The sequence below is a fragment of the Physella acuta genome, unplaced genomic scaffold, assembly GCF_028476545.2.
Source record: "Physella acuta isolate Inbredline_101_S28 unplaced genomic scaffold, ASM2847654v3 ptg000962l, whole genome shotgun sequence".
NCBI lineage: Eukaryota > Metazoa > Mollusca > Gastropoda > Physidae > Physella > Physella acuta.
The window spans coordinates 10,898-30,808 of record NW_026732479.1 but is presented as its reverse complement, the minus strand read 5'-3'; the positions used below and the strand labels follow the sequence as shown (position 1 = coordinate 30,808).

General features: G+C 36.3%; 2 protein-coding genes across 4 annotated transcripts; both read right to left on the bottom strand.

Annotated features, from left to right (window-relative positions):
• Positions 1–5,149: 5,149 nt before the first annotated feature.
• LOC131953885 (uncharacterized) lies at positions 5,150–8,347 on the bottom strand. Its single transcript, XM_059317303.1, has 3 exons — positions 8,225–8,347; positions 5,909–6,227; positions 5,150–5,307 (listed from the first exon to the last, which is right to left on the bottom strand). Exons 2-3 carry the CDS (start codon positions 6,168–6,170, stop codon positions 5,177–5,179), a joined length of 393 nt encoding a protein of 130 aa, XP_059173286.1. The 5' UTR covers positions 6,171–6,227; positions 8,225–8,347; the 3' UTR covers positions 5,150–5,176.
• A 1,316-nt stretch (positions 8,348–9,663) lies between these two features.
• LOC131953884 (uncharacterized) lies at positions 9,664–18,595 on the bottom strand. Of its 3 annotated transcripts, none has more exons than XM_059317300.1 (14): positions 17,728–18,595; positions 17,282–17,434; positions 16,672–16,811; positions 16,091–16,152; positions 14,831–14,932; positions 14,269–14,356; positions 13,871–13,999; positions 13,604–13,672; positions 12,841–12,882; positions 12,054–12,201; positions 11,753–11,919; positions 11,354–11,577; positions 11,007–11,150; positions 9,664–10,751 (listed from the first exon to the last, which is right to left on the bottom strand). In XM_059317300.1, exons 1-14 carry the CDS (start codon positions 18,436–18,438, stop codon positions 10,267–10,269), a joined length of 2,664 nt encoding a protein of 887 aa, XP_059173283.1. In that variant the 5' UTR covers positions 18,439–18,595; the 3' UTR covers positions 9,664–10,266. The 3 variants fall into 3 exon arrangements, with proteins under 3 accessions (XP_059173283.1, XP_059173284.1, XP_059173285.1); XM_059317301.1 differs by having other exon boundaries at positions 11,753–11,907; XM_059317302.1 differs by lacking the exon at positions 12,841–12,882.
• Positions 18,596–19,911: the final 1,316 nt, after the last annotated feature.

Sequence of the window (19,911 nt, the reverse complement as noted above, 5' to 3'; positions counted from 1 at the left end):
GTACTACCATAACTAGAACCCGTGGTACAAGTGTCAGTCTTCCCATGTTGTTCTTAGCTATGATATCACCGCCATTCTTAGCTGTTGTGCCAATGCCAGTCTACGTTGTAGGCTAATGACACTGTCAGTTTAACATGTGCTGTCACTGTCAGACAAACCCCTGATGTCACTGACAGACAAACCACTGATGTCACTGACAAACCACTAATGTCACTGACAGACAAACCCCTAATGTCACTGACAGACAAACCACTGATGTCACTGATATGGTATCTGTCCACGTAACTAATTAGACCAATCTCAAGCCAACACAAATAGTTAATAAACCCGTGAGTTTCCTTAAGCCCCCCCCCCCTAATAACCTGCCTACCGAGTGCTATCCACACCCCCATCAACAAGCTCTCACGACATACCCCTGCTTGTACAGCCTACATTATTGATACCACACTCACAACCTCCCGGATAGAAAATCCCATTAGCGCCTAATGCCCGAACATAAGGACCATGTTGATCAATAATAAAACAAGTACATGGGCTGCTGAGGATGTGTGTTTAGTTGATTTACCCTAGCAACCAAGTTTGTTGTTAGATACACCCAGCGTTCTGCTATAAATTCGTAGATCGTTAACACGCCAACAAATGAATCCTCTAACAGAAGAGCAATGGGCTGATAGGTAATGATGCTAATTGATGAGATTTGTTTCTGGTTTAAGTACAGACAATTGAATTGTTAAATCAAGCGAAACATACGCATAACAGTAGATGAACAATGGCTAATGTATGCAGACATAGGATGACAAAAGAATTTTTTTTAAAAACTGAATGTATTTAACAAAAATACATCCGAGTAGTAATGTCAGGTGTGAAAAATATCTGAACCTTTACAGCTAGCCTTCTAGAGGATTTATAGCGGCATGAAGTAACGTCGTTGATTACAATGTTATTAACAAGATATTAGCCATCCACACAGCTACTAGCTACCAACCAGCCTGCTAGACATGAGCTACCGAATCGCTAGATAGCTAGCAGCTCTTGCCCATTTAGCGATACAACAAAGGAGATAGACCTACGCGTTTAGATTAGAGCCAGAGTTTCTTCCAGGCATCTCTTCGCCCCCCCCCCCCGAACTAAATGGAATTTATACAGAAAATATATACTTTTAACAGTGTCCGCCCCTCCGGAAATTTTAGTCCGCCCCCCCCTCTCCACCTTGCGAAAATTTCAAGTGCCCCCCCCCCCCCCCCCCGAGAAAAACAATGTTTAATAACCAAAGTGCCTGGAACTAGAGAGCCTTAATAAATTGGATTTAATATCAAAGCTGCCAGTGGTTTGTATCAACAACCAGACGATAAAACTAAAGGTTAATGAAATCTGATGACGTCATCAGACACGGAGATGTTGTTATATTTGGAGATAACGTGGCTAGAAATGTCTGTCGCCTGCGTTATGTCATAATTTAGCCGTTATTTCTAGTTAAAATGACACAGACCTTCGATCAGGATCAATGTGTGGCACTAACTCGTGGGGCAAACATCAGAGTTTAAGCATTATTGTATTTTGATGTGTGTGTGTGAGGGGGGGGGGGGCTGACCTCAGTCTGGTGCGAGTAAAAGTTATAAGCGGGACCCACAGTCTCAAACTTATCATGGGCCACTGTCTCAAACATATCGTGGGCCACCGTCTGAAAACTTATCATGGGCCACTGTCTCACAAACAACATATCGTGGGCCACCGTCTGAAACTTATCATGGGATGGTGTAACGCCCTGTAGGCGACTCGACATGCTACACGACATAACTATAAACCATAAAAGAAAAGAAAACCTTCCCCTTGATCCAATACGAAACAGGTTGGAGTTAGGTCAGATCCCTCCTGTAAAGAGCTAGATCAAACTCCTCCTGATCGAAGCTAAATCTGACGCCGCACCTGATGGGAGCTAAATCCGGCTCCCACACATCCCCCACCCCCGTAGGAGCCAGATCAAACTACTCCCACAAATCCCCCACCCCCGTAGGAGATGGATCAGACTACCCCCCTCCCCCCCCAACCGTACTTATAGATCCGCAACCTTCCCCCACTATGGCTAATAATGTGACGTCATTGAAAAGGATAGTACTTTTTAAAATCGATTTTTTTTTTCTCAAAATTGATCATCGATAAAATCTATAGGAAACTATAGCTCTTTAACGATCGTGCATGAAAAAAAGACTGTAAAATCAGGTTTTAAATTCACTGGTGCGTGTAATTAAACTAGTGTTCAATCAACAATCGATGCACGTGATGAGAACATTCCACTCTACTGGTTTACTCAGCCTCTAATTGCTCTTGTTAAAATGTTGACCATTGGTCTACGCGGTTGTTAAACGTTGATCAACGGTGTTTTTACGTGGTTTTATTGGAAACGTTGACCTGTGGTATACTTTAAACACCATATCTACTTCTCATTTAGGATTCAAACCTTGACCAATACTCCCCCTAGCTAAACACGGTACAATATGACTTCTTTTTAAATCAGGCTAAAGTTTTGTCGCCTGATCCCTTCTAATGTCTGACATCTGAGTTAGCTCAACGAGAAACCAAGGAACTCAAATCAATACTAGCGTTTGTAAGATAAATACGGGATCCAATGGCTGTCCCATGTGCTACAAATTTACAACTGCCTTGAACTGTGTACATTTGGCTTGTAGAAACAATTTAGATTACTTTATTTTTAAAACAATAATGAAAAAAACATAATTTCGTTTTTTTTCTATATATGGTTCTACATTCCTCTAATACTGCCCTACCATTGGTCTTGAGGAGAAAATGTACCATGACACAAGCATGTAGGGCCTATACAATACTAAGTTCTATTTGAGCCGGGTTTTTTTTCTTTTTCATTGCCTTGAAATTTTTCCCCCGCACAGGATGGTAGGGGGGAGGGGGGGCACACAAGGCCAGTATTGTCATTAAAAATCTTACCCGTAAGCCACACACCACCAACCTAGAGAGTCAACCTACATCAACGTCGTAAACTTTTCTAGACGAATTCCTCAAATCTTCCAGCCGTATGTCGCGTCATGCAGCTCGACAAAAGCCAATCAGGCCGAAAATGTGATTGATTTCTCCCCTTTGATGTGGAACTAAAGCGCCACACAAGCAGCAAGAAAACACGTAAACAACTTCACGGCTAAGGAGCGGAGTATAATCTAGACCCGCCGTCTTTTTTCATTTCAGTTTTTTCATCTCAGTTCAAGGTCGATCATTTATATATACGTTATATACATGGCCCCAATGTACCGTGGCGCACCTTATATATCTAGACTATATTTACATATAGACCTATGATAGTAAGATTTTTGTAATTTAAAATCGTGGTTTTATGACTTTCAAAATTTTGTAATTGTAAGTAGGCCTATAGAAAAACGAAACAAGCGAACGTAGTTTAACGAGAGAAAGTAATAGCGGGGAGTACGGTGCCAATTGTAGCAATGGGCTACAATTCGACATAAGTCCGCCAATTTAAATCGGGGCGGCCAATAAAAAAAAAAAGAAACCTTTGTAAGATCACTGGGCCGTGACAACTACTCCCATTTTCGACCCACTAGTTTTCTTTTTATTATAGAACAAAAACGAGACCCCCCTCCACTACCAAAACATCTATACCGAAAATGTGTGCAATTAATCAGACATCAATAGAACTTATTCATAATTTTTTGTATGATATCGCGACCTCCAGAAAGATTAATTCTCAATTATATTGCAACACAAAACAGGCTTTGGTAATCAGAAACCGATACTATAAATTGGCCAGCGTGGGGCATTGATGATTTTTACCTCCCCCCTCCCCTCCACATCGTCAAAAAAGCTAGACCCCCCCCCCCCCTAAAAAGACGTCACACCTCAGCCTACAACCCCCTCAAAATTGCAGTTGAATTTATCTTAAAACATCTATATTTTTCCAAAATCTTGTCTGAACAATTTATTAAAACTTTTTTTCCAAAACACGATATAACAGCTAAAAATTCGTTTTCTAGCATTGCTTTTTATAATGCAAAAGTGTGACGTCACGTCTGCCCCCCCCCCCCCCCCCCCACCACACACCGGCACAAAATTACGGAGCCCTTTTCCCAGAGGCGTATCGACCCTTCCCGGCGCCTGGGGACAAACTTTTGATTTGCACCCCCCCTCGAACTTTTGATTTCCACACCCCCCCCCCCCTCAAACTTTCAATTTGTTTTTACAACCCATTTTGGCGCCCCCCTAAGGTCGGCGCCCGGGGACATATGTCCCCCCTCCCCCCCTCGCTACGCCTCTGCTTTCCCCCCTTACGAGTGTGACGTCCTTGACGTCCCCTTTGGTAAGGCTAATTTTAGCTGACACTAACATTATTAATAACGATGATTTTATTTCCTCTTTTACCTATACAATGTATGTAGCTCATATTTACACTATGGTAGAACAAATTTGACCTCACACTTATAGAACATTTGGCCTATTTTATCTCACAATTTTACATTATAGTTTGTATACTTAGGTGTAGGACAGTACTCATCCTGAATTGGCTGATGGTACACAATAAATTGCATGTTGCTCTATATTTAGGCATTCCATAAAATACAAAAAAGGGCAACCAGCAAAGTGCTAAATATGCTTATTCCAACCAGAACATTTAATAACTTATTCTTATCTCAATCTCTTATCCTATCCTTATCCCTAAACCTAATCCAATTAGGTTTGGGTGTCAATTTGTAAGCAACAGAGGGTAATGTTCTACTGCAATCTTTTGTTAAGGGGGTGATTCATTTTGGGTAATGACAAAAGGTAATTCATTTTAGGTAATGACAAGAGGTAATTACTGTTGAGGGAGGGGGGGGGGGGGTTATATCCTGCAACTCAAAACTCATTTATTAATACACAGTAGCACCTCAAAATACTATGACAACTTTTGGCATCTTATATAAAGAGTCACAGAGAACAAAGCTAAAAAAATCATCATGTGAGGCTTAATGGAAGAGGTTATTTGTAAACAAGCTTATACAAGTATACAACATGCAACACACATTTACATGGAAGTCTATTTATTAACAGAAGGCTTAAAATAAATACTTGCATTATGATGGAAATGAGAAAAAATAATTATGTTAACTATAATAATGAATAAATCAACACTTTTTTACTCTTACAAATATTGTACTCACTTCTTTCGTTTCCTCTTTTTTTTCTTTTTGTCTTTTTTATCATCATCTACTTTTGTTGCCAACTTGGAATTTTCTTCTTCAGCCCCATCTTCGTCACACTCACCAAATTCCTCATTAAATGACGTAGCTTCAAACACAGAGACACACCATTAATAGAGTAGTCAGGGCATAAACAAAAATTATCTACATAAAAGTATAGGATTTTGTTGTAACATTAAACAAAGTTTCATGCAAATGTTTTTCATGATTTCAAACACTATGAGCCATCTGTAAACTTGCAAGTCTACACATGTGGAGTGATGCTTTATAATTCAATTTTACTTGTTTAGGCTATGCAAACATAGAAGGATTAACAAGTATCAAGTTTATATTTATTTGATTTAATGCATCTAATTTTATAAAGATTGCCAAACAATTGTGCTTAAAGCAATAAAACAAGCTCTCATCAATCCTTTGATATTTAAATACTGTTTAATGGTTATAAATGAATTAACATAACACATGAAACCAGTAAAGATAAAAGCTATCTATTTTTGTGTATTTATCATCACAATCCATTCCATCTCACAAATAACTACAAGCAGAATATTTTAACATGGTCCAGCACTGTTAACCAGAAAGACACGAATTCGATTCTCTACTGCACCTGCTATATGACCCTTTTTTTATACTTTAAATAAAAAGATATAAAAAAGGAGAAAGCAAATGGTAAACAAAAAGCAATTCACCTGTTTCTGTTGTATTATCATCTCCCTCTCCAGCCTCCTCTGTTGGGAAAATCAACAGCGGCGTGTCATCATCCACCAGCGTCAGCTCCACAGCACTGTTCCCCACTGGCTGCTCCACAGTGTTCTCCACCTCCCCATCACTCTCATCAGAGCTGCTGCTGACTACATCCTCGTTGTCCTCATGTGCTTCTGATAAGCTTTCTTGGGAAAGTGCATAGCCTCCAGATACCACACTAGCTGGGTTACTGTCCTTGAAAACCATGGGGCTGCACTAATTTGCTAGGTGAATACTTTTACCCTCCTGGCAAGTGATGAAAATCTAGAAAAACAAAAGTTTCCATAAAGATGTAACCAAATGGACAAATTAAAGATTTAACCACATGGACAAAATAAAGATTTAACCAAATGCAATTATATATTGACACTGCATGATTGTACTGTATCAGCAAGAAAGAAGAATAAATCAGTCATCCATTTTTAGTATTAAAATTTTGGGGGAATTCCTAACAGGAAAAAAATAGTGAAAAGAAAAATGTTATGAGAAAAAAAAAGCCCCAATGCTGTTATTTATAGTTCAATAAAGACTCAATTAATTCTGGGTTATATAAATTTTACTTTGTGTATTAAAAACATTGGTTAGTCTAATAAGAGTATCCAGTAATAAAAAACACTAAATTTCAACAAATTGGTAGATGATGTCATAGCACAGAGGAGAATACAACATATACCGTCAGTTGCAAGTTCAGAACCCATGTTGTAATTTCATTTACAGACCCCCGTGGACCAACTGGTTTGTGGTCATGGAGGATGAGGTGGGATATCCATTGGTTAGGATATCTAATAAAAAACATCTCATAAATCCAAGGAAATGACTTCAACAGCGAGCATGGGGCGCTATAACTCCAAACCCGGGCAGATGGGGCTCGTTAGCTGGGGACAGCAACCCATCTAGGAGAGACAACTCCAAAATCAAACAGCTACTGCCTTGTAGTTTGTTCTTGGGTGATCAAAGGCTATGGAAGCAAATCCAGAAAGAAAAGCAGGCTGAAGTCGGAGTCAACGGGCCATCTAGTATGGCGCATAACATGCTGGCACGCACTGCTTAACTAAGAACGAAGAAGAAGAAGAAGACGACCCCCTAGATTGTCCTCAGTTGGAAACACTCTGCGCGCCACTGCAAAACTTCATATCTTTTAAGATGCCATTTTATTTAAATCTATATATTTAGATACTTTTATAAGTTTATATAATTTTAAAAATTAATTTTATCAAATGGTTCTAGTATTTAACCCTACAACTTTATGTAAATAGTCCCAGTAGTTTACTTTTAAACATTTTACTCAAAAATTTATTTTAACAAAAAAATATGATTAAGTTATTATTAGATTATTAAAGATTCAAGACACTACACTTCAAACTAAAGCATAATCTATATATATAATTCTCTTCTGGGATCAGTTAGAAAACAAGCTGCAAGCGCGCCTTTGCAGTCCCCTCTCTTCCTCTCTATCACTACCACCCCCACCCCACCCCCCACATGATCTGGTGAGCGGTGTTCACTCTGTTTACATTTTACAATCACAGAGACGGGTTTGGTGACGGCTATTAGGGGCAGATAATTTAGTTTGAAACGATTTTAAACTTAGAGGAGGTAACTAAGAGGAGGCTGCTTTCACGTGGGGGGGGGGGGGGGGGGGGGGGGTAGTGTTTTTAAGCAAATATTTTCAATGGCAGCATTGGTACTGTCGAATTCACAAATTATAAATTACTGAAAAGTAGAAAAAAAACAACTAAATAGCGGCGTATGATACGCAGCGGGTCGGCTCGTTTTAAATAATTAAAAAACCTCATTCCATCTATCAGCTAATCCTAATGTGTATTAATTAATTATAATAATTAGGCCTAAAGTCTTTTGGTCTATCTGGCTAATTAAATAATTAGTACTCTTTATTGATTTGATACATTGATAGTAATTGATACCTACTCCCACAAATCATCAAGAAGTTGTTAAAAACTTAGTGACTTAAGTTACGTACACTTAAGTAAACATTCAACACTAAAAGGAAGTAAAAATTAAAATAGATTGTTACATCTATTAGTGTTTATTCTAAAAGACGTTAAAATTGAATGGTTTTGTTATGCATACATGTGATTAGCAAAAGCCCCTCGCTCTGCAAGAAGAGGAAACATGACATGAAGAAAAAAAAAACTGAGACGGTAAAAAGAAGATAAAAACAAAATGAAAAATTAATAGTCTTAAGATTTTAAGTAAAATACATCTACATATTGAAGAAATATGATGAGTATAAAACTTACAAAGGAATATTATACTTGTTGTTTGAATAGGCAGCATTGCCCTTTTAATTCTTCCACTACTGTTTACATTATGGGAAAAAGGGGCGAACGTCGATGGCGTCCATATTGTTTAAACATGGCGTCGACTATGAGATGTGTATTAATTTGTATGTTTTAGATTGCTTATAATTAAACAAAATGTGTTTAAATATACTTATACGTATAAGCAAGATGTTGTATTTGTTATGATTTATCATTCTTTAGTGAAGTTGGTGTTTGAAATTTAAAGTTTAATTTGGAACTATTTCTTCTGGTTGCTGGGCTTATCCGGAAAATACCGAAAGTGACCGATCAGTTACGTGAATTGTCAAGGGCAGTAATTGCACTTTAACTATATGTGTTGAATAAATGAGTTACATCCCTCAGAAGATACTTTACCACAACAAAATTACACGTTTGAGATTTTTATCATTTTAAAGGCCCAATATAAACACGTTAACTATCAAAACAATATTTAGGGAAATAATTGTACACAAATTTGTTATACATCTATTTTAGATACGAAGTAGTAACTTTATTTTTACAAGTTTTTACTTATTTCACTGTCTGTATGAAAGTTTGTAGCAAATCTTAGATTAACATTAAATGTTACTCAATTTTGGCCCACTTCTAATGCAGCGATTTCGTCCAAACTTTACAGATACGTCCTACTTCGATGACACTACATGGATGTCTTTTTAAAAAAAAATGTAATTAGACATTAGGTTAATAATTAAAAATTGATTTAAAGATTTTTAATAATAAAAGGGGAGATAAGTTTTCAAATACTAGCAATTCGACGACGTGAACGGTGTTTTTTTTTTCAAGGCTGGCTGGTTTTTCTGCTATGCGTCGACCACAGGCTAAGAAAGGGCTGATAAATTTTATTCCAAGATCGGGTTTTTAACGCAAATATTTAGCCTAGGTAGTTGGATTTCATTTCAGTTGAATGACTAAATTGTGGAAAATAAAATAATTAAAAAAGCTTTATTATAATAAGCTTTTAAATGCACTGAAAATATAACTTAACCCCATTTTGCCAATGGACTGTTATTACTATAAATTAACTCTGGTATTAGATTGCTGTGAACATAAAAAGTTTAATAGAACATTTTTTTTTACATAAAACAAAATGAAGTCCTTAAATATATTTAAATCTTTTAAATTTTTATTTGTTGGCAAATAAGTACAACAAAAAGTGGCACTGTTCCAATTTAAAATGCATTCTTAGCACATAAAAAAGGGGCATGAATAAAATGAAAAAAATCTTTAAAATGCAGAATTGTTCACTCATAACAAATAAGTAGCAATTTTAATACAACAGTATACAGATCCTACCATAGTATGGTATTTAATTATTTTGGTTAATTAACATCAATTACATAAAAATGTAGACTAATTTCACCAAAGTAGGGGTCTATAAATAACAAATCAAAACTTAAATAAGAAGACTATTACCTAGAATCATTATTCTAGTATTCTTATTTATCACTAAAAAAACATACAATTTATCAGCAGGCTGAGTTAAGAAAAGAGTTTTCATTTTTGAAGTTAGTGTAAAATATGACAAGACTTCAACAAGAGTTAATTCCCTTAAATATACAGACAAATAACTCTAATTATCAACTCTTTTTTTTTTAAATTCTTAAATACCCCTAAAGATTTTAAGCTACAATTTTATTTTCTTAAAACTTAGAAGAACCCTCAGCCACTGACAAAGTAACAAGACCACTTGTCATTGCTGTGAATTTGTTTCAGTATGATGAAAGTCTTCAACAGTTTATTTATTTTCGTATACACTTCACCATAGTAAAATCCCCCACTTTATCTTAGCGTACACTTTTCTACATCATAATACCTGATGGCTCTGATATCACATAAAATATCTGATAATTTTGAAGACACTTCTTGTGTCTCCCATTGAAGTATATTAAATCAGAGGAGCTGTATTTAAACTATTTACAAAACAAAGCTAAGAAACTTCCTTGTCTCAGTTTCTAAGCATAACAGTTCATGGAAATTCATCAAGACAAATGATTGGACTTTAAATTGTTTGGTAACAAATTGCAGTTGAACAAATCCAAATTTTCATTAACATGGAATCTATTAACTTCTGAAGATGGTCTTGCTTCTATTTTGTGGCTGGATGAAAAAGTGTTTCTAGGATTGAACGAGGTCATGGGTACAACAGCATTTGGGTTCACATACTCATTAGCCAGACCAGGGAAGCAGAAGGCATTGGCATTGGTATCCTGAACTGAAGGGTAGTAGTGGTAGTAGGCACCATCAAAATACATTCCACTGTAGGGACCCATTTCATGCTCTGAATGGTTCATGCGGCTGGTGGCCAATGAGCTGATCTGTGATTGATATTGGTAGAGATCAGAGTTAGCAACGTGGCCAGTAGAGAACATGCGATTGGCTGAAATATCTCCATCTGTCAGCATGCTTTGAATTTGGAAGCCAGTGAGTGGAATAGTGTGTGTGATGATTTCATCTTGAATTATTTCTGAAAATAAATGAACATATTAGTTATTTCTTTCTTGAATTCTGATTTGCCCAAGCAAGTAATAAAAATTTTTGGGTAATAAGTTTTACACATATTTTGACATACAACTTGTATATGGGGAGATAAGGGGAGACAATCCAATTAAAAGTCTAAATCTTAAGATTCTCATCCGTCCAAAAGTTGTTGCTCTGTTTAGTGTGAAAGCTTTAAATATTCCAAATATATAAAAACAAAATACATAAAAAAACATCTGACCTTTTTTGGTTTCTCTTGGTGCTATGCATCCACCAGAAGTGGCATACAGTGGAGTGGCCTGTGTATTTTCTGCCCCTTTTGTAATATCCATCTGCAGCCTTTTTGGTTTGGGGCAGGTTTCAGAATGTGTTGACATTATACATTCTGAAACAGAAGTTTGCAACTTTAATTAATATTTACAGTTTGATTAGGAAAAAATAAATTTATTGTATTGCACATGTTAATGCCATGAGTATTAAATTATTTCAATGGAAGTTTTATAACATGTTTACTTATGATTTAAATTAAAATGTATGTATTCAAAAGAAACACTGAACTACACAATATTTTTTTACGCATAAGGTTACCTCTCTTAGGTAGTGAATTTCCAGATGTAAAGCTAGATACAGCATTTTTCTGCTGCTTAGAGCTGTTATATAATCCATTCATTGTCTTCATATCCAGTGTATGGCCTATGAAGCTACTTGCAATACTTGCATTGTCTTTCAAATTTTGTGAACTTGGCCTGACTCTCACTTGACTGTTAACATTTTGTTCACAGCTAGCTAGTGTTAAAACAGGAGCTTCTGATCTATATTTGAATAAAATATGTAGATTTATGCATTTTGAAGTTACCAAAATGTGAATCTATAAGAAATTAAGTGTTTGACAGTAAAGTTTTAAAGTTTAGAGACACATCCATTTAACATATAGAGGTTTTCAATATTAACAAATGAATGAGTTATTAAGAATAAATTGCCAATTACTTTTTGTCTACAATGTGCAGAGGTTTCCCTAGTGGTGATAAGTCAAGGCCTTGAGACTTGCGTCTGGAGAGTTTTTTACGAGACATGTTTATTTTTTTTGCAGTTTCATTCCTTGACTCCAGCAGTGGGTTGCTGTTGCTCATTATCTCAATCACCTGACCATAAATCTACATTACATTAATCAGATACATTACTTGAAATAAAAACAGTGCACCCCACATATTTTATTGTGATGATCTACAAAGCAGAAGCTACTAAGTTTTCTTGTAAATTGTGAGTTAAAAGTAGATGAGTCTCTTACTTGAGACTGAAAGTCCTGTGGAAGTGCAGCATTGATAATCTTTAGGTAGTCAACTGTCATCTCAAGAATGGATGCCATGTCAGTTTTACGTCCTCTGACGTAAGGAAGGAGAACTCGAAGTTGATCACAACTGTCTTTAATTCTCTCCCTGCAAGATAATTAAATCAAATTTTAAAAAAAACAGAAATGAAATATACCTTTTTAGAAAGACTAAAGTTGTGATCTTTAATTATTTTTTACTGAAAATATTTTTTTATGTGAAAATTGAATTATGTTATAGTACTTTTTGGTACATGGAATAAAACTTATGAGAAAGGATGCTTTAATGATTTATGTGAAATAAATCTTAAACAAGATGTTTCTTTAAATAATTTCAGTGTTAATAGTATATGATAATAGCATAAATAAATTAGATAATTTAAAGAAAAGCAAAAATACTTAGGCCTATACATAAATAAAAATGCAGTAAATGTACATTGTAATGGGTTTGTTTTCCCCTTGTAAAGCATATAAAAGGTATAAGTTAAAGTATTTCTAAAATAACAAGGCAAGATTCTGTCAGAAAAAAAATAATTGCATTGGTAATTGACAAAAGTGATTAATTTGTTAAAAGCAATTTAAAAGAAGATTTTTGCAAGATTTTGATTTATACACAACAAACTATAAATGCTTTTAAAATATCTCATGTGATTTAAAATTATTTTAACAGAATTTAAACATTTTAAACGCACACGTAACCTACAACATTTTTGCATTGTTTTTGTCACTGCTGTCACTTGCAACTTACCTGCGTTTTTTTTCTGTACAAGCAGGAAATTTACTCCAAAAACTGAAAATGATAATTTTGTTAACAGCTATTCCTTTAACACCTCAATAATTTGGCATTTATTTATGTTTATATGAATCACATATTTTGACAATTATTTTAATGCATTTAATGAATAGCACACACAATGTACAAAATTTTAACTATTAAAAGATAAAAGGTGTATTTCGTTGTTTGTTTACACTTACAAAATCCAGCCAAGGAGATATTATCATTATGCAATTAATTACTCATTTTAACTTAAGGAATTTTTACTGTGAAGACTTACAGTATATTTTTATGGTTAAATGAATTTTTGTAGTACTTTTAGTAAGACTAATTAGGTTTAGTATTGTAGCAACCTTAGAAAGTTAGAAACATTCTCATTATTAGTATGTTTTAGTGGTAGGTCTACTGTTTCCTTAAATATACCACACCACACAATGTCAACAAGTGTATGGTGTTATGTTTATAGAATGATGAAACTAGCCTAAGCAAAAATATAGGTCATCTCTCTACTCTATAGTCTCTGTGACATAGGTATCTGCTCAATACTCCACAGGCAATTGTATAGAAACTAGCTATAGTCACAATCTTTCAGAATCTATGATGCACATATCTAAATACAATGCTGCAGTTTGGCATGGCAATCCTTTTAGACCAATCCTTGCATCGTGGTGTGATAGGTCTAAGCATACAGTATCATTTTAGTTGAAGGAAATAAAAAGCTTGCTTATACAATCACCTTCGTTGTTTTTCCTTGGTTGCATGTTCAGCTCTACACCAGGAGGGTGGGGAAACTTCTTGCGGTGAGCTAGTTGTGAGAATAATCTATTTATACTTAGACGTCTACTCTACTACATTAGATAAAATGTTCTAAAACGTAGGACTTTAATGGAAGGAATGATAATACAAATTATAAAAAACTAAGTGCGTGGAACAGTGTGACTGCAACAATACAATTTACAAATGAGAATGGACCAGAGTTTTTGGGCACATGTTCGGTACATACCTTCTGTCCTGTATGATATTAATGTATGACGATTTCTCTTCTGCGGGTGTAAATGAACTTTTCAAGTCAGAGAAAGAGATGTCGCTGATATCTTGACCACTGGATACACTTCCAACATTGGAGGACTGGCTAGCATGAGAAAACATTGACACGCTATTATACATTGACACGCTATTATACATTGGCTATCACACATAGCAATGGAGGACTGGCTAGCATGAGAAAACATTGACACGCTATTATACATCAGCTATCCCACATAGCATTGGAGGACTGAATAGCAAAAGAATATATTTTGACACTATTATGTATGAGCCACCACCGAGCTCTTATTAAGAATGAGTTTTTAGCAAAAAATATTCAAATTAACCCCATAAAGGTCAAACACAATAACGAACCTGCATTCTGTGGTCCTGATGGATTCAATGCTGATTGTGGACTCGGGTGTGTTTACAGTCTCCCGTGTTAAAGTTTCAGAACCACCACCTACATAAAACGTATTAAATTGTCAGAACCACCACCTACATCAAAACGTATTAAATTGTCAGAACCACCACCTACATCAAAACGTATTTAATTGTCAGATACACCACCTACATGAAAACGTATTAAATTATCAGAACCGCCACCTACATTAAAATGAAATTTATAATATTTTGAACAAACAGTGGCTTAGGTAGGCGGTTGTTAGCGTCCCCTCCCCCTCACCAACACGACGCAGCCCCCCCCCCCCCCCCCCCCCCATCATTTTTTGTCTAAAGTGAAGTTATATTGACTATACATGCACAACTGTAAAAATCAATTCGATTTAGATTAAAATACTGTCTTGCTTAAAAATGTATTTTAAAAAATGTGCTAGCAGCTTTAAAAAGAATAAGTTGAAAAAACGTTGTAAGAGGATTCAAGAACAATAAATCAAAGAAAAACGAATCACAGAAAGCTATAGCTAGAGTTGCGTACCTTCACCTGACATCCATCGAGGCTTCTGATATTTGTGGCGGATCTCATCCACCGGGATAGGGCTAGTATAGATATCATCGAATCCCCGGGCTTGAAGGTCAACTAAAAATAAATAAATCTGACTTTTGGAAAATATTTTTTTTAAATGAACTGCAATCAGTGGCGGAACTAGAAAAAAAGGGCCACCCCGCAAAAAAAAATTTTGGTCCCCATATATATATATATATATATATATATATATATATATATATATATATATATATATATATATATATATATATATATATATATATATATATATATATATATATATATATATATATATATATATATATATATATATATATATATATATATATGAATGACACTATATACAAAATACGAACATAGAATACTCGATACGGGGGGCATGATCGAAATTTGAAAAATATTAAAAATTCTTAGTTTTTACTTTTAATAAAAGCATGTTAACACACATCATTTGTGTGAGTGCTATTAGTCTGTTTTGAAGTTTGGCATTATGCTTACTCAATATGGCTGGTGAGTAGGACATCAACCAGTTTTACGGCTCATGCAAAAGTGCTTATCAAGTCGATCAAAAGAATATGAAGCATGAAAGCTTTGTATGCGTAATGGTTTCTTGTCTTATGTTTATTTAATGTTTTTTTAGCATTTATATTATTAGTTTTTAATACATTTCCTTTTTATACCATAACATTCTTTATTACTTTTTTTTTAATATTTAAGAGAAGTAATTGCTTTTTAATTTGTTTAGTGCAAATCTATTAAACGTTTCTTAAGAGCACACATATTTGACTATTTAATCTATTTAATAAAGGGAAATAAGTCATGGAAGTGGTTTGAACGTTTGCCTATCTTTCACACTACAACTCATGTAGCCTATAAATTTTTTTCCTTTACGAAACAGCGTGTGTTGGTTATTGTAGAACATCACTACTGTATTAGATCTTTTTTTTTTGTTTTTACTGGAAAATTATTTTTTTAACTATAAAAAAATTGATTATGGTCCACCATGGGCCCCTAAACGGCCTGGGCCCCCCCCGCATTGCGGGGTCTGGCGGCACTGTAGTTCCGCCCCTGACTGCAATGTTAACCGATTAAAAATTCTCATGTTGATTTAGGAGATAATACAAATCTTAGTTAAAAGTTCGCAACTGCTTCACTCTTTCAACAGATTCAGTGAGATTGTGTAGGTTCTAGAAATATTTGGCCTATAGTCCATATTAAAATGCCACTTACCGTCTGTTGGTTTGTCTATAATTGCGATGAAACTTGCGCTTTTGTTTTTTGTGCACGTCTGTCTGCAAGAATAATTTTTATCACGACAAGAATTCAACATTTGCTAAACGAACTTAGGACAATATAACTTTAATATCAAACTCGTCAATTACTTATTGTGAACGGAGAGTACATTTGACAAACTAAACTTTGACACTAAGCTGTTAGCCTGCAAATGTCATTACCTGACACCTTCAAAACAATACGGGCACGGTCTTAGCCTTTGCCCTAACTCTAATGCCAATATTCTTCTCTCTTCTTAATCTCGTTCGTGTCAGAGACACATGGCACAGATGAAGTAGAGTTCATCTGATTCATTGACCTCGGCATATGAAGGGATAGTGTGGTCAGCACTATGCCCAACCGCCTTTGTTTCCCTAACGTAATTTAGAAACCCATCAAAGCTGGGTGGACTCCACTTATTTGAACCCGGATTCGAACTCTACCTAGCTCTCTACCGCTAGGCTACGCCGTCCCTAATGCCAATATTATAGCCCCATATTCACGTCTACATTATTACAGCCTATATTAAAGCTAATTACCTAATGGCCGCAGCAATGGACACTGTTTGGTCAGCTGATGTCGTTACCAAGGAGACAAATATCAGACGGAAACTCTGGGAACTGCACAGCTTGGTGGCGTCTAGCGTGGTGGAAACTTTCAGGTCGGTCACTTGGAGCGCCTGACAAAATTTTCATTACATCTTCATCATTAAACAACATTTAAGATAGAAAAAAGTTCACATTGGACTAACGCAATTTAACACAATATAGACAAAAAGAGTACTCAAATCTACGTAGCCTTGACTTAACACATTTTAAGAAATCTATTTGCTCGACAGTTGTTATATCCGGACAAAATGCAAATGCATGTTGAGAGTTTAAAGCTTAAGTCAAGTCTCTGAATGTATTTTGAATGTTGAATGTATATTAACAGAAGGTAGCCTAATCTTATTTTCTTTTACTTGTGATAAAATGTTGAGCATTGAGTAACAAAACCTTAGTTTTGATATATAGCATTACTTGAGATATAAAAACATGATATAAAAACTTGTGATATAAAAACCTTACTCGTGATATAAAGCCTTCCTTGTGATATAAAGCCTTACTTGTAATAATATAAAACCTTACTTGTAATAATATAAAGCCTTACTTGTGATATATCACGTCTGAGACGGTCCCCATCAGCCTCGTCCTGGATTAGCAACGTACTGGGGTCGTTGACCACAGAGTCTTCAAATAGCTTGGTCAGCGATGGACTTTTCCTATCTTGTACTGGACTAGCTGGTCCACTCGTCTCCATTTCCTGGTTAACAATGAACAGATTATGTATAAAAATGTTCGTCGGATTGAATGCGAAACAAATTTTGGCTTAGGTTGTTTACTGTATTTGTTACTGAAGGGATCATCGTCAATTATATCTGTACCTACCCTTTGGAGCACATTTGGATTAGGGTGTGTCCCCGGATTAGGATTAGGTTTAAGGTCACATAATATGTGATAACTGTTCTACTAATATATATTAAGAATACCCCCCCCCCCCGATTATATTCACAAATTGTGGGTCTCCCCAAAAGAAAACAAACACACCTGACTCACCCATTCACTTTGTGTATCAAGCTTAGAGACAATGGAACCACTACACACCGAGTCGTCAAGGAAGGCGTCCACGTCTCCATGGCAACACTCGTCCTCAAGGCCGACCTCCCCGGGTTCTTTGGGCCCCTCGTTGTCAGTCACGTTGACGTATACCTTTTCCGGAGATCCGGCGTTGTCGGCGCCAAGATTTTTATCCTCGCCGGTCAGAACGTGAGATAACAGGTCGCTGGGCTGTCTGCCTCGACCTTGACCTTGCCTGCTGGATGTCGTTGCAGGTGTGCAGGTCTGAGACTCGACACTCGCCAGCAAACGGAACCCGTCACCGGAGAAGGAAATATTTTGGTTCTCGCTGTTGACACACGACAACAAAGCCGACTCCAGCAATCTCTTGTTCGCGCGAGTCAAAGGCCCATTTGATGCCAGACCCGGGGCTTTAAGAATCAGAACTTCCGTCGACTTTGGCGTGTCGGTATGGGCTGTTGTTTCACGTTGGAATCTGCTGGCATCGAGGTCTATCCCTCGGGAGATGCTCTCCTTGACCGTCACGCCCACAAACCTCAACAAATCTCGTAGCTTTAGCTGGGCATGTGAGCTTGTAGCCTCACTAGAACCGCGTTGTCCATCTTCAATATCTTTCTTATCTTTAACTTTATCTTGATCTGCATCAACTATCTCACTTTTGTCGTGAGTTTTTGATGTTTTATCCTCCATATTTGAAACTTGTTTCGTATTCCTCGATAAAGCACAGAATTTCACGAGATCACGAATAAAACAAGGCCGATAGTTGTGCAACAAATGAAATATTCTCCCAACTTTCACACACAAGTTTGACAAACTGCCCGTGATTTGCGTGGTTTAGCTCGTGTTGGTAGAGGCAGCCATACGTGACGGATCTAACGGATGTGTTCATCTCAGGTGTGTCGAGGTATCGTATTTACCCATAGCGGCTCAGGCAAGACAATTAAAACCAGGTATTTACCCAATTAAACGTCGTAAGTTTATAATTGTATCGATTCTTCATTATCTCTATACGCTCATTACATTTTTTAAAACTCGACTTTAGAACGTAAGTCTTAATTTGTTTTACAATAAATGGCTGTTTACAAAGCGAGTATAGTAACCTTAATATAGAAATGGTTACAATACCGTTCAAAACTAGTAATCGACTCTACATAAAGCTGTCAAAAAGGCCTTTGGTGTGTCTATGTTGTGAGTACCATTGAAAGTCCCGCCTTGTAACGTAGCTAACAGTACAGCCTGAGGCCGTTGACACCCATCTCTGTGTGTGTGTGTGGTTTGGTGTGTGTGGTGTGTGAGCGATGCTCAGAGTTACACAAGTTTATGATTGGTGAAACGATTGTATGGTCTAACCAGTTCTGTGTAATATTGAAGTGGCCACACTATTATCCAAACAGTGTAGTATGTTGATTTTGAGTTGTGTCAGTAACGTAGGCCGTAGGCAGGAGGGTATAACCCCCACCCCCACCGCCACCCACATGAACCCCTTAAGAAAAATTGTCTCACTCGAGGTTACAAATTTTAGCGACGGTGTGATTATGTGGCTTTATAAATACCATTTTAAAAATTTGTTTCTATAAAGTTTTTTTAGTTCATATTATTTCTCTTTATATTGTGTATACGTATACATACGTATGCGTTGGTTTGTTTGGGGGAGGGAGAGTGTTAAAAGTGTTGACCACTGATACATTTCATTAACAACATAGATCTATGTTTTGGAATGTTAATAATGTCACTTTGTAAAATGCCGCCTTTAGTGCAATCAGCATGACAACTTGCTAAACCGAAAAGTCTCGAGTTCGAACCCTCGGGCAGATGAGTCTCGTTAACTGGGGGCAGCCACTCTTCTAGGAGAGACAACTCCAAAATCAAACAACTGCTGCCTTGTAGTTTGTTCTTGGTTGGACAAAGGCTATGGAAGCAAATCCAAAAAGAAAAGCAGGCTGAAATCGGAGTCAATGGCCTCAACGGCGCAATACCAGTTGACACGTATCCTTAATGGACACCAGCGAGAAAAGTCTCAAAGGTATTTGAGAGGTGTATAAATTCATTTAAAAATCACGCACAGCGTAGTTACAATTAATATGGTTATAAAATCCTGTCTATCTGGTTTTTTTCGGACTTTACTAAAGATTGGATGTTTTTGATGTTTATAATATTTTCGGT

Excerpts from the sequence above, each read along its gene's own strand:
- LOC131953885 (XM_059317303.1), bottom strand. The coding sequence starts at position 6,170 with ATGGTTTTCAAGGACAGTAACCCAGCTAGTGTGGTATCTGGAGGCTAT. Across the intron at positions 5,308-5,908 it reads TGATAATACAACAGAAACAG|CTACGTCATTTAATGAGGAA; the intron begins GTGAATTGCTTT and ends CTGTGTTTGAAG.
- LOC131953884 (XM_059317300.1), bottom strand. The coding sequence starts at position 18,438 with ATGGAGGATAAAACATCAAAAACTCACGACAAAAGTGAGATAGTTGAT. Across the intron at positions 16,812-17,281 it reads TCAGACGTGATATATCACAA|GCGCTCCAAGTGACCGACCT; the intron begins GTAAGGCTTTAT and ends AAATTTTGTCAG. Across the intron at positions 14,000-14,268 it reads ATCAGGACCACAGAATGCAG|CCAGTCCTCCAATGTTGGAA; the intron begins GTTCGTTATTGT and ends TTCTCATGCTAG.